General features: G+C 36.9%; 1 protein-coding gene across 1 annotated transcript; it reads left to right on the forward strand.

Moving 5' to 3' along the window:
- The first annotated feature begins 929 nt into the window (after positions 1–929).
- Positions 930–25,264, forward strand: LOC113063910 (NUAK family SNF1-like kinase 1). Its single transcript, XM_026234340.1, has 7 exons — positions 930–1,457; positions 13,206–13,326; positions 15,246–15,397; positions 17,252–17,317; positions 17,395–17,514; positions 21,799–21,931; positions 22,020–25,264. The coding sequence occupies exons 1-7, from the start codon at positions 1,224–1,226 to the stop codon at positions 23,054–23,056; spliced, it is 1,863 nt and encodes a 620-aa protein (XP_026090125.1). The 5' UTR covers positions 930–1,223; the 3' UTR covers positions 23,057–25,264.

Consider the following 25,264-nt stretch of genomic DNA (forward strand, 5'->3'; position numbering starts at 1 on the left):
TGAGATTAAGTTGAACTGTTGCATACTGAACGTCTTTCCAAATGTGAGTATCCAGTCAGTATAGGCTACATATTTCATAAACAGAATGAGTGGTATCGGATTGTAATCAAAACAGCCTATTTAAGTGTTACTCACAGTTCTCCATATGGTGGCAGTACGTCCCAATGATCCCAGGATTGGACAGCCGCAGAAATAGCGTGCTGTTGCTAGAGGGCGCTGTTGAGCCATATTTCGCTCACTGTGCGTAATGTTTGCTACTCTTCATGTGAGCTACAAATGTTTAGGACCACATTGCAAACAAAAACAAGCCAAGTGGATTTCAAGGAAATAAAAACCAGAGATTCTTCAATTAGAAAAGCCTTTACTGCACCTGCCCAATGCAGTACACAAAACATATACACAAAGAGCTTGCTTAGATAGAAATAAATATAGCTAAAATGTGCTGAAAGTTCATTAATGCATTTTTATTTATATGTATTTATGTATTTATGCAATAAATCCATAATTTATTTGTTTGTTTGTTAATTTAAAAAAAATCCATTATATGTTAGACAAGCAATACTGTTGCGCTACTCAGTTGAATCCTATTTTTAATTATTGTTATACTGTAATCATGTTAACTATAAATTGCTGCAAAACACATGCATATCACATGCAACTGGAAATGCTTTAGCCCTAGAAATGTATAGTTATTCGTCATGACAATAAAGCACATTAAATGGAAGCATAATTGAGGGAGAGTGATGAAGGGAAAGCATTGACCAAACCTAATAAAATACAATTAAGTGTTCTCCATTACGCCATCATGCCATTATTCCATTAGGAGAGAGAGAGAGAGAGAGAGAGAGAGAGAGAGAGAGAGAGACCTGCACTTATAACTCCGCCTCCGGCTTCATCCATGCTGCATTCTTTATTCCTGTAGTCTTTACTCTGGAGAAAAGGGAAGAGAAGGGGAGGAGGAACACGCACCGGGGGTAGTGGGAGTGGGATGGACGGGTAAAGCATGGAGTCGCGCATATTTGAGCTGCCAGAAGCGAGACGAGCACTTCACCGATGAATGACTGACGGGTCGCTCTTCTCAGACGCCCCGTACAAATCCCAATCCTCATTCATTAGATTAACTAACGACTGAACACCGAGTTCGGGATATTTCTGAGTTTCTGTAACGGCTGAGCGCCGATCCTAAGACTGATCGAGCATCTGGACACATCGCCGAGGAAACCATGGAGACGGAATCATCCCCGTTAGCGAGTAACGGAGCGAATGAAAGTGAGCCTCTACCGGTGGACTATCCCGGAGGAGAGATGCCAGCCTCTCTTGCTGTACGGAGAGGCTCCAGCGTGAAGAAACATCACCACAAACACAACCTGAAGCACCGCTACGAGCTGCTCGAAACCCTCGGGAGAGGAACATATGGAAAAGTGAAGAAAGCCATAGAGAGGCACACTGGACGAGCGGTGAGTTGACCAACATGCAATGCCCCCCCAAAAAAAGCTATTTAAAAGCTCAAGAGATCTTATGAAGATTTTAGATAGGTATGATATAGTATATTTGATTTTGGAAGAACTAAATGAGTTTTGCATCTTGTCAAACCAGAGCGGAGTGTTGAAGTTCAAAAAATATAGTGTTTTTTTCCCTTCACTCTTAGAAATAAAGGTTTCAAATGGGGATTTTCACAGTGATGCCACAGAAGTACCGTTTTTCAAAAAACTTTTTTTTTTCTCATTGTGAAGAACATCTCACTACAAAGAACCTTTTGTGGAATGGAAAGGTTCTATGGATGTTAAAGTTCCATCAATGTCATTAAAGAACCTTTATTTTTAAGAGTGAGCAATGATCATGGTGAAGCAGAAGACAGGTGAATGTTTCTGTTACATCTCATTGTCCTATTGGATCTAAGATCTCGGTTGTAATTATCCTTTCATACGGGAGATGTTTTGTGGGTTTCACCTGATATCAGTTCACCTAATTAAACATTCCTTTGGAAATTTGGTGAAAGTAAATGTGCCTTAAATGACCATCATTACATGCACAATTTCACAGGGCAAGTGCTGTCTTCCGTCCCTCAGTAACGGGGTCAGCTCATTTAGGTCATTTAGAATTTGAGCAGGTCAAAGGTTTCAAAGCATGAGAGGTATATTTATGTCGCAAGTAACCTAAGCTCCTTTACGTACCGCTTTGGCCTCACCACCATTGCTAAGAAATGCACAACATCTGTAGAGCAAGATAAGTTGGAAAAACTAGGATAAACCACTTCTGTTTTGGAACTAGGTCAGTGCATTAATCCCGAGACAGATCTGCATCTTGAGTGGGGCAGATATGGATCTAGTGGGTCAGAGCTGTGGGCGAAAAATGTGGCCTGATGTCAACAGCTGCTTGAGCGCAGGATGCTCTCAGAGTCACATCCTGGACTTGGTAACCTAATTACTGAAACCACAACGTCCGATTAAACTGAAACAGTAGACATTGTGGTTCTGTGGAGACCAACACAACTGGTGTTTGTTTGGTGAGGATTTTGGCACCGGTAAAGAATTTTCAAGCATATGCATTTAAAAGTTTTCCCTGCCAACACATGTGAGTGAGCTTTAGTTATTAGGGCTCAAGCCCGAAGGGGCGAAGAGCCCTATTGTTCTTCTAAGGATTATTAGGGCTCAAGCCTGGAGGGCGAGAGCCCTATTGTTTTCCTTAGGATTATTTTTTTTTTTTTTCTTTATTCTTCTAATTTTTTTCCAAGGTTTCGGGGGCTTTTGGGGTCCTTAACATACTCAAAAACTCTTGAAAATTGGCACACACCTTGGAATCTGCGGCCATTAGGGCCGGGCAGAGTCTGATACACGGGCGTGGCACAGGGGCTCTACAGCGCCCCCTGTAGTACTGAGGGCCATATATCATGCATACTTGCACGTATACATATGAAACTTGGTACATATATATAACTCATCAAACCAAACAACTTTCACACTGCATGTCATAAGCTCCGCCCAACAGGAAGTTGGCTATTTAGGGTTTTATGAAAAACACATGCTCTGGAATTTGATATACTCCTCTGAGGAACTCCACCCGTTCACCACAAAACTCGGTGAACACGATCTCAAGACATTGGGGATGCTAAATTGCGAAGAGATTTTTGATATCTCGAACGGTTTGCCCGTGGCGAGGCGTTGAAATTATGGCGAGAAATGAGAAACAGGAAATGTCTAATAACATCCACATACATTTCCTGAATTTGATCAAACTTAATTTGTTTGTTCGTTGTATGATACCGATCGTATATATGTGACTATTAGGAGTCAAAGTTATAGCGCCACCAACTGGCAGCAGGAAGTGAATCATTTTCAAAACTCTTTGAATTCAGCATCTTATTTTTACTCGATTTGCTTCAAACTTCATCAGAATAATGACAAAACACGGCCGAAGAAAATCTGTTGTGGGGATATTGATATCTAATATAGTGTTGCCATGGCAACGTGTCAAACTTGAATGTTCTGTTCTGGTGATTTTTAGGCAGACAACAAGCTCAGATTTACATGAAACTCGAAACAGATATCAGTATTAAAGATAGCTAAACCATGGCAAAAGCTTTGAAAAGGGCGTGGAAGAGGCACTCTATAGCGCCACCTTTTGTCAAAAGTGGGGGGGTTAGTTTTAGCTACAGACACCAAACTTGGTACATAAATTGTTCTTATCAAGACGGACAACTTTCTAATTCACAGTCATAAGCTACGATCAACAGGAAGTCGGCTATTTTGATTTGAATGTGTATTTTTGAGATTTTACAGTTGTAAAATTAATGAATACTCCTCACAGGGGAAGTACACTATACACACAAAACTTTGTCTACATGAAGAAAAAACATCGAGGAACTTAAATTGCGAACAGATTTTGGTTAGCTTGAACGGTTTTGTCGTGGTGATTTTTTGAAATGACAGTAAAAAGTGAAACATTAATCGTCTTCTATTTTTAAATTGCAGCTTCCAAACCTTTAAAAAACATTTTTCATTTAGAAAACCAGTGATTCTGAGGAAATATGCATAGTTTCATGACTTTACAGCGCTGTATGATTAAAAGAAAATTAAAAAACTGTCAGACATCTGATCTCACTCTGTCACTCTGTTTGAGGAATGTATGAGTGCTGACTGTGTGTGTGTGTGAGTGGGGGAGGGGTGTGAGCTGAGTGGCAGACAGACAGAGAGAGAGAGAGAGAGAGAGAGACTTAAACATCTCTTTAATCACCAGAAAAAAAAAACTGTTTTTTAAATTGTTATTTTTTTGTTGTTGTTGCTAATTGTGCTGTTTTCATTACAGCTTAAGAAATATCTTAGGCCTTATCCTTTTCTGACAGTTTCAGGGATTAAAAAAAATCCTAAAAAACCTTATTTGTGCTGCAAATAATAATTTCAAACTCATTTGATACTGACCTCTGACACCCTGTGACATGACATTTATTTGAATTTACATAATCTCAAGGATGTAACAGTAAAACTGTTCAGCTCACAGATGAAGACTAAGCTGTAATGCAAGCAGAACTATTTCACAAATGCTTATAGGTTAATGAAATCATAACAAAACACTTTTAAATTATTTAAGGATTTGGTAACACTTTAAAATAATGTCTCAATTGTTAACATTAGTAAATGCATTGGTAACACTTCATAATAGCTGCAATTCTTAGCTAAGCATTAGTAAATAGTCAGTTCATGCTTTATATAGCCTTCTCCCAAAATTAATATTTTAGTAAGCATTTTATAAATACAGCTATAATTTAATTGTTCATGGTTTATATGCACATTTATTTTGAGGAGATTAAAGGCTGTAATCTTCCTAAAAAAATGTAAAATAAAAAATAAAATAAATAAAATAAACAAACACAGAACTCATAAATATTTATTTCAAGATGCAATAAAAGAAAACTGTACACTTGAATTTTTATATATATATATATATATATATATATATATATATATATATATATATATATATACACACACACACAATTGCATAAGTTTATATTGAACATTTTTTATCAAGTGTACAGCTAATAATAGTAATAATAATAATGCATTTTATTTAGTTTTAGCTACAGACACCAAACTTGGTACATAAATTGTTCTTATCAAGACGGACAACTTTCTAATTCACAGTCATAAGCTACAACCAACAGGAAGTCCGCTATTTTGATTTGAATATGGATTTTTGGGAAGATTATTTTGTGAATTAATGAATACTCCTCACAGGGGAAGTACACTATACACACCAAACTTTTTCTACATGAAGAAAAAACATTGAGGAACTTAAATTGCGAACAGATTTTGGTTAGCTTGAACTGTTTTGTCGTGGTGATTTTTTGAAATGACAGTAAAAAGGGAAACATTAATTGTCTTGTATGTTTAAATTGCAGCTTCCAAACACTTCAAAGCATTTGTTCATACAAAGATCAAATCATTCTGAGGAAATATGCATAGTTTCACGACTTTACAACACTGTATGGATAAAAGAAAATGTGAAAACTGTCAGACTTCTCAACTGACATGATCTCACTCTGGCCACTCTATCTGTGTGAGGAAAGGGAGGGGGAGAGGGAGGGGGAGTGTGAGGGGGTTGGTGACTGTGAATTTTTGGTGATTGACAGTGTATGTGGACTGTAGGGAGGGGCTGTCTGGCAGAGAGAGAGAGAGAGAGAGAGAGAGAGAGAGAGAGACCTAATCATCCCTTTAATAATCAGGAAAACAAATCTGTATTTTAAATTGTTATTGTTTTTGTTGTTGCTAATGGTGGTGTTTTTTTCCTTTCATTACAGGTTAAGAAATCTCTTAGGCCTTATCCTTTTCTGACAGTTTTAGGGATTTAAAAACATCCTAATAATCCTTATTTGTGCTGCAAATAATAATTTCAAACTCATTTGATACTGACCTATGACATTCTGTGACATGACATTTATTAATCTCATGGATGTAACAGTAAAACTCTTCAACTGACAGATAAAGCTGCAATGCAAGCAAAACTATTTCACAAATGCTTATAGGTAATTAAAATCATTACAAAACACTAATAAATTATTTAAGGATTTGGTAACACTGTAAAATAATGTCTAATTTGTTAACATTAGTAAATGCATTGGTAACACTTTATAATAACTGCACTCATTAGCTAAGCATTAGTAAATAGTTCATGATTATAAAGCCTTTTCCCTTAATAATAGTCATTATTAAGCAGTAATACATCTATAAATAAATTGTTCTTGGTTTAATTAAAAGCACATATATTACAAAGGAGATTAAAGTCTCAGTTGTCTCATAAAATAAATAAATAAACCCAACCCAGTTTGATTCAAGAATTCAGAAATATTTATTTCAAGATGCAATAAAATGAAACTGTACACTTAAATAGCTTTTGAGCGATTCTTGAAGGATTAGCATCACCTCCTCTTGTACGATGGTTTGAGGAATATATCTTCCAGATAGTACCACCGCTCCCTATATGCAGAGTATGCAGTCTTCGTAGGGCACCAACTCCCAGAGGGGGCACCATCCCAGTTGCTTTAAAAAAAAAAAAACATGCGCCATTCTCCCATCCGCGCTCGCGACCGCTCACACCTCATGTTTACGGCTGAATGTTCGTAATTGATGGATGGACATCTATGCCTGGGTATAGGACATCAGCAATCCGGCACAGAGAAAAGAAAACTAAAGAAAAAAAAAAAAAAAGGCATAAAGCTGTCTTGACATTGGACATTCAAGAGTCTCAAATTTAGGGAAGGTCTCTAAAGTTACATGTGATATTGTTATACACTTTTCTAACGTCAGTAGCATTTGAAGAGAATTACTTACAAAAACAACTGTAATTGTTCATCTAGGTGACAGCTATAATGCACAATTAATTTGAATGTTTGATATTTATTACAACAAACTGTAAGTCATATGTAAATTTGCTACTTTTTCACATGGCCTCAAATGCAAATTTGAAGCTCAATAGCATTTGAGAAGAAAGACTTGCAGTCACAAAACAATTGTAATGTGTTCATATAGGTGTCAGCTATAATGCACACCTTATACATTTTTTATAAATATAAAAATAATGTGTTACTAAAGTTATATATATTGTTCTGTGTATGTGATTTCAAAGTCTAGATTGGTCGGATTAACCTTTTAACTGCCGCATTCCTTAAAACTTGATTGTCAGAGGGTTACTGTAAATGCTTATGCCCGCTGGGCACAGTTTTCCCGATGCCACCGGGGTGGCGTTGCACTGATGGCTTGAGCCCGACATCGCTGCTTGCAGCTATATTTCTTATTATTATTATTTTTTTTATTTTTTATTAAACCTTCCGGGGGTTTTTGGGGGCCTTAACATGCTCAAAAACTCTTGAAAATTGGCACACACATTGGAATCTGCGGCCATCAGGACGCCACAGAGACTGGGACCCGGGCGTGGCACAGGGGCTCTACAGCGCCCCCTGGAACACAGTCAGAAATCTTGAACCATAGCTCACACACACTTGCATATATTTATATGAAACTCAGTACACTTATAGATCTCTGTCAGCTGATCAACTTTCGCGCTCTATGTCATAGGCTCCGCCCAACAGGAAGTCAGCTATCCAGGGCTGTTTATAAAAAGCATGCTCTGGAATTTGATATACTTGTCATAGGTTTTTTACTTGATTGCCACCAAACTCGGTGAACATGATCTCAAGACATTGGGGATGAAAAATTGCGAGGGGATTTTTGATATCTCGAACCGTTAGCCCGTGGCGAGGCGTTGAAATTAGGGCAAAAAATGAGAAACAGGAAATGCCTAATAACATCCACATACATTTCCTGAGTTTCATCAAACTTCATTGGTTTGTTCGTTGTATGATACAGATCGTATATATGTGACTATTAAAAGTCAACATTATAGCGCCACCAACTGGCAGCAGGAAGTGTGTCATTTTCCAAATGCTTTGAATTCAGCATCTTATTTTTACTCTATTTGCTTCAAACTTCATCAGAATAATGACAAAATACGACCGATGAAAATCTGTTGTGGGGATATTGATATCTAATATAGTGTTGCCATGACAACGTGTCAAACTTGAATATTCTGTTATGGTGAGTTTGAGGCAGATAACAAGCTCATATTTACATGAAAGTCAAAACACATATTGGTATTATTGATAGCTAGACACTGGCAAAAGTTCATAAGAGGGCGTGGAAGAGGCACTCTATAGCGCCACCTTTTGTCAAAAGTGGGGGGGTTAGTTTTAGCTACAGACACCAAACTCGGTACAAAAATTGTTTTTATCAAGACGGACAACTTTCTAATTCACAGTCATCAGCTACGATCAACAGGAAGTCAGCTATTTTGATTTGAATGTGGATTTTTTTTTACATTTAGCTGTGAATTAATGCATACTGCTCAGAGGAGAGTAACACTATACACACCAAACTTTGTCTACATCATGCCAAAACATTTTAAACAACTTAAATTGCCAATGGATTTTGGATAGCTTGAACGGTTTTGTCGTGGTGATTTTTTTAAATGACAGTAAAAATGGAATTATTAATTGTCCTGCATTTTTAAATTCCAAACACTTCAAAACCTTTTTTCATACAGAAAAAAAGTCATTCTGAGTAAATATGCATAGTTTCACGACTTTACAACACTGTATGGATAACAGAAAATTAAAAAACTGTCAGACTTTTCAACTGACATGATCTCACTCTGGCCACTCTGTCTGTGTGAGGAAAGGGAGGGGGAGAGGGAGGGGGAGGGGAGTGTGAGTGTGAGGGGGTTGGTGACTGTGAATTTTTGGTGACTGACAGTGTGTGTGGATTGTAGGGAGGGGGCTGTCTGGCAGAGAGAGAGAGAGAGAGAGAGAGAGACCTAATCATCCCGTTTAATAATCAGGGGAAAAAAATCTGTATTTTAAATTGTTATTGTTTTTGTTGTTGCTAATGGTGGTGTTTTTTTCCTTTCATTACAGGTTAAGAAATCTCTTAGGCCTTATACTTTTCTGACAGTTTTAGGGATTTAAAAACATCCTAAGAATCCTTATTTGTGCTGCAAATAATAATTTCAAATCATTTGATACTGACCTATGACAACCTGTGACGTGACATGACATTTATTAATCTCATGGATGTAACAGTAAAACTCTTCAACTGACAGATTAAGCTGCAATGCAAGCAAAACTATTTCACAAATGCTTATAGGTGATTAAAATCATTACAAAACACTAATAAATTATTTAAGGATTTGGTAACACTGTAAAATAATGTCTAATTTGTTAACATTAGTAAATGCATTGGTAACACTTTATAATAACTGCACTCATTAGCTAAGCATTACTAAATAGTTCATGATTATAAAGCCTTTTCCCTTAATAATAGTCATTATTAAGCAGTAATCTATAAATCTATAAATAAATTGTTCTTGGTTTAAAATCACATATATTACAAAGGAGATTAAAGTCTCAGTTGTCTTATAAAATAAATAAATAAACACAACCCAGTTTGATTCAGAATTCAGAAATATTTATTTCAAGATGCAATAAAACTGTACACTTGAATAGGTTTTGAGCGATTCTTGAAGGACTAGCATCACCTCCTCTTGTACGATGGTTTGAGGAATATATCTTCCAGATAGTACCGCCGCTCCCTATATGCAGAGTATGCAGTCTTTGTAGGGCACCAACTCCCAGAGGGGGCACCATCCCAGTTGCTCAAATAAATAAATAAATAAACATGCGACATTCTCCCATCCGCGCTCGCGACCGCTCACACCTCATGTTTGCGGCTGAATGTTCGTAATTTATTGATGGACATTTATGCCCGGGTAAAGGACATCAGCAATCCGGCACAGAGAAAAGAAAAAGAAAGAAAGAAAAAAAAACAGGCATAACGTTGTCTTGACATTGGACATACGAGAGTCTCAAATTTAGGGACCGTCTCTAAAGTTACATTTGATATTGTTATACACTTTTCTAACGTCAGTAGCATTTGAAGAGAATGACTTACAGTCATAAAAACAACTGTAATTGTTCATCAAATTAATTTGAATGTTTGATATTTATTACAACAAACTGTAAGTCATATGTAAACTATGCTATTTTTACAAGCTCAATAGCATTTGAGAAGAAAGACTTGCAGTCACAAAACAATTGTAATGTGTTCATATAGGTGTCAGCTACAATGCACACCTTATAAATTTTTTATAAATATTAAAATAAAGTGTTACTAAAGTTATATATATTGTTCTGTGTATGTGATTTCAAAGTCTAGATTGGTTGGATTAACCCTTTAACTGCCGCATCCCTTAAAACTTGATTGTCAGAGAGTTACTGTAAATGCTTATGCCCGCTGGGCACAGTTTTCCCGATGCCACCAGGGTTGCGTTGCACTGATGGCTTGAGCCCGACATCGCTGCTTGCAGCTATATTTTGCTTTGTTATTTAAATGGGGGTTTGGTGATGAACAAAAACACATGTAGACATTGTGGGCTGGGGCAGATGATAAAGTAGTACGTACGAACTGAAAAAACTCTGGAGTCGCAGTCCATGCTCATTGTCCGAATGGACAGATGGCTGAATATAGCTAAGCATGACTCATGCTAGTAGCAAAGAAAAGAATTCAGAACTTTGTGGGATGAGTTAAACCAGAACATATATACTGACTGTTTGATTGTGCTTCTTTATAATAAATTTTTAGCTGATCTCATATAGGCTATATTTTATACAAACAAGCACTTTATCTTAGGCATAAAACAGGATTTTAACACATCTAAAGGAATATTAGGAATATTACAGGTTCAGTACAAATTTAGATACATTACTTGTTTAAACAGTAACCAAAAAAAAAATCTAAAATAAATTATATATACAGAAGAATTTAGAAGAATATTTTTCATACACTAAAATAATTTTTAAAAGCATATTGTTTACATTGTATGGCTATAATTTTGAAACAGTATTTTAGTGTTTTATGGATTGCTTGCTCCATTTAAATGAAAAATAATTTTGTCAACAAGGGTTGAACAAGGGTTGTGTTGAATTTCAGTTTTTTTTTTTTTTTTTAAAGGACACTGACATACTATATGTTATATATGCTAATGTAAATTATGACATAGAAAGATGGAAAAGGCAGAGGAAGTTGAAACAACATATGCAATAACTGGCTTTGTTTTTTTGCTCCTTCATCGTTTAATTTTCTATAACGCATTTTTCCAAAACTTTGTTCCGCACAAGTGCTCCGGTGAGTAAAGGTACTCCCCTTTTCCCCTTTAAACGGCGGACAGGTAAAACAACACAGCTGTTGTGTGAGGCTCAGACAATGGGCTGGTCTATGTCTAGGAGACAATAAGAAGGCTTCAGTTTTAGCCAGGGGTTAGAAAAGAGCAAAGCCTACAGCCAGCTGGCAAAGGCATCAAACACAGGCTGGCTTAATGATCTGTAGCCACAAGCTGGGTAACAATACCACTCAACCGTGTGCGCTTCCTTCAGCGAGGTCAAAAAATCACCCTGCATTATGCTTTCACTGTAATTAGGGTAAAGTTTGAGAGGATAAGACATTAAATCACATCGTGGCTCTTAACACATGCACTGACACCAGCCTAGTAACAAACACCAGACTGTAACTAGACAGATCATATCCAAGTGGCGCTTTAAATACATTTATCACAAGTGCTGCACTATGAGTCTTACATAAGTCACTGATAAGGCTGTAACATTCAATGTATGCATTGTAGATGTCATCTGACAAGAAAACAATACATTGCATAAACACCATTTTGCCCCTAAAAGGCCTGGGTTGGCAGGGTTGTGAACTGCACTGGGTGGACAGGAAGTCAGCTCTGTCAGCGCTACTTCCCCTTCTCCATGTTTTATGAGTCAGTGGAGGAACATGCTTCAAACTTCCTGCAACTTTAGTCCCTCCTCATGAGTCATGACCACTCAGACTTGGCATGGCAGAAATCTTCTCAGCATCCTCAAGCATGCATATAAAGGATAAAAATGTAAGATATTGAGTAAATTAATTTAGCCACTAAAATTCAATCATATATATGTCGAGATAACATTGCATTATTAAATATATATATATGTAAAAATAAAAAAGAGGTTCTTTGAAAGCAGGCTTTAGAGCACTGACACATCTCTGTGATGATGAGCCTGTTTGAGAGCTGGTAAATGGGACGTTTAAAAATAACTCCTGCGGTGCGCCTTCTCCCAAAAAAAAAAGCCATTCACCTTCACAGAAACCCATTTTCGCTCAAGGTTAAGCCGTTAACTCCAGATCTAGACCGTCATTGCCTTTAGCTTACAAAAAAACATCTCTCTTCTGAACTTTGAAAAAGAAAATGGAAAAAAAAAGTACTGAAATAAAGTTTAATGCTTTCTATAGGAAATACAATAATTATATGCATTTTTTAAATGACTATCTACATAGTTCATCATAATTAAAGCATATTATAAGCATATTACATAATTTGTTTACATAATTTTTATTGTATTTTATCACACTATTTTAAATATGCTATGTAATTTTATTGTAAAACAGACATTATTGTAGTTTTGTTAATCATTTAAATTCATTTTTATTCCATTTATAATTTTTTGTCATTTTCTTGCATGGGTCTATAAAGATTTTAGTTTATTTTAGTACTTCAAGTTAAACTAAATGAAATGATAAATGTTGCCATATAGCAACTATCTGAAATAAAATAAGTTTAAGTTTTATTACATTTTATTTTAATTACTGTAATGAAAACTTTTTTTGTGTGTTATTTTAGTGTTAGTTAACTGTTACAACCCAAGTCCATGTTTTAACCCCCTATATTAAACTGCTCTGAAGGTTAAATAAAAAGAGTGCTATTACTACTACAGTAGATTTGCTAGTTCGACAAATTTGTGGGTCACCTGACCACCTAAGACAGGAAGTTATTTTCCTGTGAACTCCTTGATACCATAAAAGGGAGTAGGCTCTTCTGTTTCTATGATCTATGACCCCTGAGCCAGGATGCCACTGGAACACAAATATCATCAATCAGAGTTTTTTAACCTTTGACCCTCATCTTCATCAATACTGCTCAATCAAATACTGCTTCTAAACCAGGAATCCATCAATATTTTCTAATTTCTCCAAACGAATCACTAATAGTCTTTTGCCTAAACACTAACATGTTACAAATGGGATTCACATAGTTGATTCTACTTGTTTGTTGGTTTTCAGGTGGCAATTAAATCCATCCGAAAGGAGAAGATTAAAGATGAACAAGACATGGTGCACATCCGCAGAGAGATCGAGATCATGTCTTCTCTCCGCCATCCACACATCATCTCTATATACGAAGGTAGGTCTCTTACATCTACATTTAGTCATTTAGCAGATGCATTTATCCAAAGCGACTTCCAAATGAGGACAATGGAAACAATCAAAATCAACCAAAGAGCAAAGATATAGTTCTATAACAATCACATTAATTATATAAGTGCTATAACAAGTCTCAGTTGGCTTATTGTAGTACACTTTTAAAAATTATATAATAAATAAAAAGATATGATAGCATAGATAGAAAACAGATAGAATAGAAAAAGATTTGAAATCTAATGTGTTTTTTATACAACAATAATGTACTGTACATAATGTGGAAATTAATGTTGTTTTTTTTTCCTTAAACCGCATAAACACATTGCATTAGACCAAATACACAACATAATGTTCTTTTTAGCAACGTCGTATGACCTCTTTAAACATAGTCAACATGTAACCGTGCTTTGTTGCTGCATACAGTGTTTGCTGAGAAACAGATGCTGTTTTGTATCTATTGTAGTATTCCTGGAAGACATACTGTGATAAACTCAGGATTCAGTGTTCGTGCTCAGGCACCGGTGGGTGGAGACTGTCACTGCTGCAGAGATCATGATATCTGCCAAATCCAGCAGATACACTCCATAATGGAGTGTGTCTTGTGTGTGTCTCTCACAGCTGTAAAACCCTGTCTATGAGATAACACAACTTTACTTAATGTATTCAGAAACCGAGCACACATCACAAGTCTATAAACCCCTTCAACTTTGATTCTCAACATGTGTAAACTCCACACCCTTTGCTGCAGCGTGTGGTTTTTCTCAACATCCAATCATCTCTAGATCAGTTGCCCTCACGTTTTATTTATGTGATCTGACCGCACCCTGCTAGCCCAAGGGTGTTGATCAGGCAACAACGTTGTTGGGGGTGTAAACTCTCCAATGGAGATGGAAGTCATTACAGTCCTGCAATCATCAGCATGTTTGAAATGTCCCACGAATGTAGCTTTGCCTCTTAGAACATAAATCAAAAAAACATCAAATTATGCCCCGAATGCAGCGATACTCAAACAAAGCTGCTTTTATCTCCACGCGCTCTCAGCCAGGAGTCATTATTACTGACCCTGGATCAGTCTGAAAGTCAGTTCCAAAATGAAGAGTGCTCAGTCTCCTATGTCTAATACGGATTAGCCGAGAGAGGTAATTACTCAGTGCTAGCTTCTAGCATTGGTTTGGATGTCTTGAACGTGAACTTAACTGGTTTTCAAAGATTATTCGAACAAGCTCGTTTAGTCCTAGACAGTCAACAGGTGCCCAAATACACATGCTGTTGAGAGTGACTCCAAGAGAGTCAAAGGAAACCCACCTTTCTCGTCTATTCGGTCCACTGACCAACACTGTGACAACCAGCCTCTGGTGGTTAAACAATGAAGGGTCACTATAGAGATGCTCCTGCTGCAAAATAAATCCAAAGATTTACTGAGATCCCATTACTTCCATTGAGATTTGTAAGATAAACCCTTATCTGATCGTCTTTGATGATGGCTATTAGTCTGAGAGCTGCTACTAAGAATACTGTGTTGTGCAAAACATGTACCTTTTCTTAGAACGGTAATGTTTACGCCACCATCCAAGATCACGTACACCAAATCTCGCTTCCTCTCTGCACTTAACACCTGTTAACAGTTGTGGTCTCGCTTGCAAAGACAGCTCCTAATCGCCATGACCCTGACTAAAGCCAGACTCGCTGGCAATTTTGACTCCTACATACTGGCAACCGTCCAACGAAAGCTCGAGCCAGACTGTTAACAGTCAATGACAGAGAGATTTAGCTAGAGAGCCGGATATAATTGAAGTATGCTGTTTTCATTTCCATGCGCCGTTGCTTTAACACGCCAATGCCTATAATGCAATCATGTTGAGTAATCGAATTGACCGCTGTTGTATTTGCTTCTATTCACAGTGTTCGAGAATAAGGATAAGATTGTGATCGTGATGGAATATGCCAGTAAGGGCGAGCTGTACGATTACATCAGCGAGCGCCGAAGGCTCAGCGAAAGGGAGACGAGACACTTCTTCAGACAGATTGTCTCTGCTGTTCATTACTGCCACAAGGTGAGGGTGGCACTGGTGGAGCTGTGTGGGGAGATAGATGAAAAACCCATTTGGTGACCTTCATATCATTCTAAACCTGTTTGACCTTTTCTACCTGGAAACACAAAAGAAGATGTTCTGAAAATTTAGGGGTTTTTGGTCCATATGATGAAAGGTGTAATTTTGGACCACATTTATGACTTACGTTATGTGGAAAAAACAGTCAAAACATTCTTCTGAATAGCTTTGTGTATGTGTGTTCCATTAAAAAAAAAAAGTCTTAAAGGTCATACAGGTTTAAAATAACATACGGGTGAGTAAATGATGGTAGAAGTGTCAATTTTGGTTGGACTATGTATTCATATAAAAGATATGTTAGCAGAGAGCAAACTGAAGACACATGCAAAATGTATGCTCTTTCAAACTAGGTGAAAAGCTGAAGACAAAGGTTTTCAAGAAATAATAAAACAGCTAGTTTCAGCCGTGGATGATATTCAGATGCCACTGTAAATTGAAATGTGTTTGATCAAAAAATTTAATTTTAGTTTTATTTATACTTGATGTAATAACTGTTTGGTGAAAAAAAGCCAGTTTGCTGATCTTATTTGGTCTAAGCTGTTTTTTTTTTGGGGGGGGGGGGGGGGGGGGGGGGGGGGTTTAGAGAAATCAAGCTGTTAAACGTTTGCTTGGCCAGTCTAGCCAGTTTGGGGACTAGCTTTAACCAGGCAAACAAGCTTATAACTAGGAATAATGTAAAAATAGGCTCTATTGCATTTCTTGCCTTCAACCTCATGTAGCTAAGGTGTTTTAGCCTTTAACCGTAATTACAATTACATTGTAGCACAGTGTCTCTTACCTTAAGGCCTCTCAAACTAAACAACTGCCATCTGTGATCTGTGCAATGTTCTCATGCAGCCGCGCACAAGCTCTCTATAGAGTAAATAAAATGATTTACTGCATGAAGGAGGACTTGACGTGATATGAGAAGGATAAACTAAACTTCCAAGAACGTCTCGATGCGAAAGGTTGTGGAGCCAGAGAGCAGCTGTGTTCTCCTGTCCTGGTGCCAAACCCCTCCTCCTCTCCCATTTTTCCCACTTTCCGAATGTGATATACTTCAAGTTGACCGTTCGCATTGATCCAGCACATATTTCTGCATTGTTTGCCCTTTTATATCACATTTTGGAGCATATTTTGTTCTAGTTTTATAAAGGTTAAGGGTAGGATTAAAGCAGAATATCCCGTTCCTAGATCAGTACAAAGGGTCAGCCGGTACCTGGGGCCGTGTCCGCTGGAAAATGAAACGCCCTGGGGAAATTCAGCCTGGGCTTGGCCTTTGTTTCTATACAGCTGGGCTGATGATGTCATCAACTCAGCTGGGGGATTCCAATGAGGTCGTCCCGGAAAGGAGAGAGGAGATACATAGATCAGGCCTTTTGACAGTGGATGAAGGAAAATGTCACTTTTCCCTTCCATAAAATATTGCTGTCTTTAAAGAATAACAGTATATTTATTGTTCATTACAGTGTTTTGTAGGACATCAAATATGTGACCCTAGACCACAAAACCAGTCATAAGTAGCTTGGGTTAATTTGTAGCAATAGACTAACCTATACATTGTATGGGTCAAAATTATGAATTATTTGGATTATTTTTGTACCCTCAGATTCCACTGTTTTCAATACTTGTATCTCAGCCAAACATTGTCCTATTTTAACAGACCATGCATCAATGGAAAGCTTATTTATTTAAACTTGTGACTGGTTTTGTGGTCCATGGTCACATGTGACAAAACTAAGTGGCAGTATAAAAAGTGGTGTTCCTATGATGCCTATAAGTTGATCTAAAATCTATGGTTTTGATGATGTCTTACAGAATGGAGTAGTACACCGAGATCTCAAGCTGGAAAACATCCTCCTGGATGACAACGGTAACATTAAGGTATGCCCTGATTTTCCTCTAGTGATTTATTACTCAATATCAGCCTGTTCTGACTCTGTTATTTTTTTTACTTCCAGATTGCAGATTTTGGTTTGTCCAACCTCTACCATAAGGACAAGCTTCTTCAAACATTCTGCGGCAGCCCGCTGTACGCCTCCCCTGAGATTGTGAACGGACGACCGTATAAAGGCCCCGAGGTACATTATGAACTAATATTCTCCAGTTATGCAACCCTACATTGCCATTTAAGAGGCCTTCATTTTTTAAAACATCCAGGCTAGGAAACACAATCACATATTTCCTGTCTCGAAATGATAAGAGAGAACAAAACACAGATAACAAAGAGAAAGAGAAAGCGTTTCCACTCATGTCTGAGGGAGGTGAGACCACCCCTCATTCCACATCCAAACTCAGTCACTCCCCAAAGCAATCGCTTAACAGGCCAAGTCAGTCAGCATGCCCAACATCCTCCATAATCCAATGAGAAACAAAGACTTTGCCAAAAAGAATGAGGACTAATCTCAAAGCTATTTTCAGGATATCATGCAATCTTATAGACCCTTCAAGGTTGCTAATGCTTGGAGGAATATAACACAGGAAGATAAAAAAAATTGCCAGACTTTTTTTGTTTTTTATTGTACGATGACACATGCAAGACTTTAAAAGACTTTGGACATTCAATCATACACTCACAGTGATCCCCCTGGTCTCTCAATCATCCTTACATAACTGGAGACCATGGGAAAGGCAGTGTTCATCTTCTTGCTGGTCAGAGATCAGTGGATCGGGGCCAACAATCACAGAGCTCTTCACATCTACTCAGGGTCAGACAGGTTTGGGGAGTGGACGTTTCCTGCGCTGTAATCAGCCATTGTTTCCCCTCGATACCTTCTCATTCCTGACCTGCACCCTTGGCTAATCAGCAGAGGTGCAGCAGGGTCAGACGAGGTCGGCACAAGAAATGATTAAATAACGGGCAGGAATTATGGTGGCTGTTGCTGCACAGATATATGTGAGATTACATCTCATACATTAGGTGTACAATGACAGCTTGATTAAATGTTCATAAATATAGGTGGGGTTGACTTTGTGGCCCAGGCAGGAAAATAAAATAACACAACCTTTTAATCTATTGCTTAGTGACGACAAGTGTTTACCGGCACATGTTCAACTAGTACAAAGGTTAGCTAGTTTGAGAAGTTGATAAATATGTAAAAAAAAAAAATAAAAAAAAAAAAAAAAAAATATATATATATATATATATATATATATATATATATATATATATATATATATATATATATATATATATATAGAGGAAAAAAATAGCATTTTGTTCATAATTTAACTTTTTTAAATAAAAATGTAAAAAAAATGGTATAAATGGCAGTGGTGGACGAAGTACACAAATCAAGTACTTGAGTAAAAGTACAGATACATATGGTAAAATATTACTCCAGTAAAAGTAAAAGTACTCCTTTTTCAATTTTACTCAAGTGAAAGTACAAAAGTACTCAATTTTTTATGTACTTAAGTAAAAAAGTACTGCAAGATAGATGTTTGCAATTTTATATAGGCTACTTAATTTAATTTTATATTAGCAAATTTTTTTTATAATCCTACTGCTCAAAATACCTTGGATTTTTTTCAAAATAACCACTATATAGAGTCAAGATATATTTTTGTTGTGTATATGGACTACGTTGACGAGAGTAATGTTCACTGTGAAGCTTACACTGTGATGTACCTGAGAGAAAACAGAGATGACCATCTGATTTTCACCAGTAAGAACAAAGTATTTTAAAGTTAGTTGTTTTACAGAACATCAAAGTTACAGTACAGACCAAAAGTTTGGACACACCTTCTCATTCAAAGAGCTTTCTTTATTTTCATGACTATGAACATTGTAGAGTCACACTGAAGTCATCAAGGTCTATTTGACCAAGAAGGAGAGTGATGGGGTGCTGCGCCAGATGACCTGGCTTCCACAGTCACCGGACCTGAACCAAATCCAGATAGTTTAGGGGTGAGCTGGACCGCAGACTGAAGGCAAAAGGGCCAACAAGTGCTAAGCATCTCTCGGGGAACTCCTTCAAGACTGTTGGAAGACCATTTCAGGTGACTACCTCTTGAAGCTCATCAAGAGAATGCCAAGAGTGTGCAAAGCAGTAATCAAAGCAAAAGGTGGTTACTTTGAAGAACCTACAATATGACATTTTCAGTTGTTTCGCACTTTTTTGTTATGTATATAATTCCATATATAATTCCACGTGTTAATTCATAGTTTTGATGCCTTCAGCGTGAATCTATTATTTTCATAGTCATGAAAATAAAGAAAACTCTTTGAATGAGAAGGTGTTTCCAAACTTTTGGTCTGTACTGTATATATGACATGATAATAAGGCCTGAAGTTAGGAAGAACATTTTAAGGAAAAAAATAATTAAAAGAAATTCATAATGATTTTTTCCTTTTTTCTTGTCTGTGGTTTAAAAACACCTATGGCCAAACGGGGTGCATCTATTCCCACTGATAATTACTGTAGTTACCATGTTCTGAACATCACATCCTTTCTTTTCTAACCAGATGTAATCTATATATATATATATATATATATATATATATATATATATATATATATATATATATATATATATATATATATATATATATATATATAGGTGGCTGAATAAAAATATTTGGACATTATTTATAAAAATTACATCAACTTAGCACCAACAAGCTTGTTAGCTAGACAGTTAGCATCAGCTAACAATATTTACTTATTTTCAGTACGATGAACATTCATGTCTGTCTACTCGTCTAGTTAATCCAAACAATATACATATGTATAACGTTACTGTCGATAAAAAATATAAAAACAGACGTCACATAGGACATTTTAATTAAACTGTTAACATTACGGCAGCGGTGAATTTGAACGTGCATGAGTTATTGTATTTAATCTGTGTTATTTTATGGGTTTTGTTGTTGTTGTTTTTTTTTTTTTTTTTTTACCTAAAATTGATGTGTCTGCATCGTCTGCACTCGAGCATTTCAGTGGGCTTAAATAGATCACTCTTTACAACGGATTTAGTTCCCAAACAACTGACAGTTTTGACCTAAATATGATTTTCAGTTACAATAATTAATCAAAAATTTCGACATTAATAACTTACTTTTAGCAACGTCAGACGCACGCGCGCTCACCTCCCGGTTCTTACTTCTGGGGACTCGCACTAAACGGTTCATTTGAATCAGTGAGTGGTCGACACCAGAACAGCTGCAATCGGATCATTCTAATTCGTAAACGAATTGTTTGGTGTGATTCGCGATCCGATTTAAAAGTTTATTTTGAAAAGATTCAGTTCGTTCATGATGAATCAGACACCGCTTCTGCGTGTCGGAGCACGTGATATTATAAGGAGTAACGATATGTTTTATGAAATGTAGTGAAGTAAAAAGTAAGATTTTATGCTTTGGAATGTAGTGAAGTAAAAGTAAAAGTTGCTCAAAATAAAACTACTCCAGTAAAGTACAGATACTTGAAAAATGTACTTAAGTACAGTAACGAAGTAAAGCTACTCCGTTACTGTCCACCACTGATAAATGGTATATGTTTTTGAAAAATGTTATGTATTAATGTAAATATATAAATACACTTTGTTATACAGTTGTCTATATAAATTGTAAATACATTACAAATATTTGAATCATTTAAATTAATAATTCACTAAATGTTTATATAAATGTAATGTTTTATAAAATATAGTGCGGTCAAATGATTAATCATGTTTGATCACATCCAAAATAAAAGTTTTTATTTACATAATATGTGTTTGCGTACTGTGTATATTTATTATGTATATATAAATACACACACATGCATGCATATATTCTAAGTTTATACATTTTAAATATTTATCTGTAATATCAAATTATATGAACATAAATATATACATGGAAATACATGAAAAAGTTTAAAAATATGTACTGTATATGTGTGTATTTATATATACATAATAAATATACACAGTATACACACATGTATTATGTAAACACATTTTTTTATTTTGGATGATCGTGATTAATCGTTTGACAGCACAAATAAAATATAATATATACATTTTGTAATTATATATTTTAAATAAAAAATATATATAAATGTATACCTTAATTTTTTATGTATTACAAATAATTATTATATAATATTTTGTTTTGTGTAATTTGTGGTAACTCATAAACTAACATAGTACTTTAAAACAGTATCATAGTTTGACTAAAACTCGCAAATTAATCAATATTATTACATTTAAAGGATATTTCATTCATATACAAAAAAAAGACCTAAACCAAAAACCCAGTAATAATGAACACTGTTTATTTATTTAAATGCAACTTTCATTTTAAATGTTCCATAAACCATTTTCCAAAACTTTATCTCCCAGTGGACCAATTTATCAATGTGGCGTTGTTTTGACAGGTTGACAGCTGGGCACTGGGCGTATTACTATACACTCTTGTGTACGGAACAATGCCCTTCGATGGAGGTGACCACCATAGACTCATTCGCCAGATCAGCAACGGAGAATACAGAGAACCGCCACAGTCATCAGGTATGTCTCTTCTCTCTAGATATTTCTAAGTCATCTAAGCCCAAATCTCAGTTACGTGACCGAGTTCAAATCTCTCCATCTCATTCAGACGCTCGTGGTTTGATCCGCTGGATGTTGATGGTTAATCCAGATCGCAGGGCTACAGTTGAAGACATTGCAAATCACTGGTGGGTGAACTGGGGCTGGAAGACCAGCGTGTGTGACTGCCAGATGCAAAGGGAGAACAGCTCACCCATGCTGGCCCGCTTCATTGACTGGCAGAACCGCACCGAGGTCCGTCCAGGCAAAGTTCAACGCCCAGAGCCTGGTAGCACTAACAATGGCACTAATACAGCCTCAACTCCAGCCCGGCGTCTGAGAAAGTCCATGAAGGAGAATGATGTTGGGATGTGGGGTGTTGCAGAGGAGAAGTCAGGCCTCAAGAGACCAAAGAGCATCCTGAAGACTCGGGCGACCAGTGGAGACCAGCGGTCCCAGAGTCTATGCGAAGTAGAGCTCAGACGGTCCATTTGCTACCAAGATGTCGAGTCTGGCTCGAGTCCAGAGCGAGAAGACACCCTGGGTGGCTCGCCAGCCAAAATGGTGTCTATGTTACCCAAGAAAGGCATTCTGAAAAACAATCAGCAGCGCGAGTCTGGTTATTACTCCTCGCCGGAGCGCAGCGAATCCTCCGAACTGTTAGGGGGTGCTACTGTGCAGCCTCCGAGTAGCTCACCAACCAAACGGACTGTTGGGAGGAAAGGTATACTGAAGCGTAATGGGAAATATTCCACACACAGTGCCATGGGAGTCCATGGAGAGGCCCAGGCAGACTCAAATGGCCCGCGGAGCCAGAGCAGACCCTCCAGCATCTTGTACGAGGAGATGGGTCTTTCCAACATGGCGTTGGACTGGCCACCCGCCTCTCCGAAACCCAACATCCGGGGCTCGCTGTCGGCTGAAGACTTGCTGCAGACGGCTGGGTTCAGGGGCCTTCAGACCGTGGCACCCCTTCATGGTGGAAAGGGTGTCCGTAGCCCTCCTGGTTCCCCTGGAGACAATGGGAGCTTCTCCTTGCTGGGCGATCTGGATGATGTTACCCAGGTGTACCAGAAAGCCCTGGACATTAGCAGCCAGCTAGGTTAGACTTGAACAAAAAGGCGGAGAGACTGGAAGAGTGAATTTTTTCCCAGCTTGTCCTTCTCATCACAGTGCTGCTGGGTAAATGTTTACAGGTAGAGAAGCGGGACATTTCAAATCTCCATTAACCAACTCTCGTTGATGAGCATTTCTCATGATATTCTCGTTTTAGACTCGACAGTCGAGGGGGAACAACGGAAGCACTTTAAATCGGCTGTTCTCCGAGTTGCAGCACGTAATGACAGGAATTGGAATTGTGTTAAAGTTACTGTATTTATCTGCCCTTCATGGTTTGGACATTTTGGAAATACCAAGGCAGTTTCATAGTTTATGGGAGAGCGTTTTCATCGATACAGTTCATGCATTATGAAAAGTGTTAGATAAAGGCCATTTGAACATGTGTGTAATAAATTATCATTGTATAATACCAGCAATTTCAGTGAAGTACATACACAGCAGTACATCAGTAATGCTAAGACTTAAAGGAAAGGAATGTTTTCGAGAATTTGAAAAGACATACAGGTGTAGGTTTATTACACACAAAAAAATAGAGGAGCATTTTGTCTTTATTAGCGTATCTTTTTAAATAGATTTGATTAAACCTACAGACAAGTACCAAAAGATACTACAGTACCACCAAGGTTTATTTTATTTTTTTAACATGTATCATGGTACTACAATTATATTGTTGGGGGAATATGCTAATTTATTATTATTATTATTATTATTATAAAAAAAAAAAGAATCCATTTACTTTGGCAGCCCTAAAATACTACAAACAAAGACTACCATTTAACTTAAAAAAGAAAAGAAAACTAAACAAATGTGAAAATTCTAAATACAATGAAATTCAACGTTCTAATAACTCTGCCTTGGAGTATAATATAAATTTTAGCATGTACTATGGTATATATCAAAGTGCGGTGATATTACCTTTTCTGTACCATGGTACTTTTTTTGAAAGGAAAGTAATAATAAAAAATAAAAAAACACTGAGAGGATATCATGATCTCAGAGCTCATTTTAACCTGTTGTGACAGAGGCAGAACCATGCAAATGTTGACGTATCTCTGAGATCAGCTAGAGAGCAACTAGAGCAACACAAAGGACAGGAAAGGGCAAAGGTCAAAGGTGGCATCAGTGTTATGATACCGTACATTCTCTCTCACACAGACACGCACACACAATGCTAGTGCACACGGCCAATTATATGAGCTCCCTGAAGCATGAAAGTGTGGAAAGACAAGCTTTGACCTACGGTGTAAATCTGGTCCAGAAATGACCTGCGTTTCAACAGCACAGGGCTTTAAAGACAGGAAAGAGATGCCAAACTATTCTTTTTAGAAGGTGGAGTGTTAAAAGACACATATTCTTAAGGCAGTAGATTATAGAAATAAAGATTAAGATTGAAAAGGTTTCAAACGGCAATCAAAAGGTCACGTCTCGAACCGTAAAATCGTCAGGAAGTGGTATATATTGTGCATGTGCAATTGCTTTATTGTTCAACATAAAATGGTATGTCAAGATAAAATGCAGATACTATGCCATTTTTTCCGTTACATTCATTTTTGGTTATTCCTCTAGTTTAATTTCCTAAATTGCTCACACAGGCTTTCAAAACATTTGGTTGCATGAAGCATTTTTACTGTGGGTTAAGTGTGAACTATAATAGTCTGGCTTTAAACTTTGAGTATGTGCTCAATATTAAAAAACTGCATTAAGATATACTTTACAAGGCATTTCTGTCAACCTAAGCGTCAATGTGGCAGTTATATATGAAGTACAGTGTAACCATTTAAATATATATAAGAAATTAACTGGAAAAAGAATGTTTATCCTATAGGATATCTGTTATAGTTCATTGAGAAAACTTGACTGGATATACTACATATTTAAATTGTGTTATTTAATGCGTCTTGTATTATATTCTGTATGTTGCCATGGCTTTGTTTCTTTGTAAATTTTTTTTTTTTACTCTGACTTACGATTGTCGATTTGTGCCTTCATTGACATAAGATTGTCCTAATAATGTTATTCTCAGTTTAAATATTTTGCAGTATTGTGTAAGTGTTAATAGGTAATAGGCATCCATGGAAAAGAAGTTTGTCTGTATGGTTTGTTATGAGCACAGTTAGGGGTGTTTTAAACCTTGTGCTGTTTGTGCTCAGTGCAAAACATTGTCACTTCTTTTAATAAATGTCTCGATCTAGATAA

Source organism: Carassius auratus, chromosome 4 (assembly GCF_003368295.1).
Source record: "Carassius auratus strain Wakin chromosome 4, ASM336829v1, whole genome shotgun sequence".
NCBI classification, from domain to species: domain Eukaryota; kingdom Metazoa; phylum Chordata; class Actinopteri; order Cypriniformes; family Cyprinidae; genus Carassius; species Carassius auratus.

Bases quoted from the DNA above. Each gene is read 5' to 3' on its own strand.
- LOC113063910 (XM_026234340.1), top strand. From the start codon at position 1,224: ATGGAGACGGAATCATCCCCGTTAGCGAGTAACGGAGCGAATGAAAGT. The intron at 1,458-13,205 runs GTGAGTTGACCA...GTTGGTTTTCAG, and splicing joins AGAGGCACACTGGACGAGCG to GTGGCAATTAAATCCATCCG. The intron at 15,398-17,251 runs GTGAGGGTGGCA...GATGTCTTACAG, and splicing joins CTGTTCATTACTGCCACAAG to AATGGAGTAGTACACCGAGA.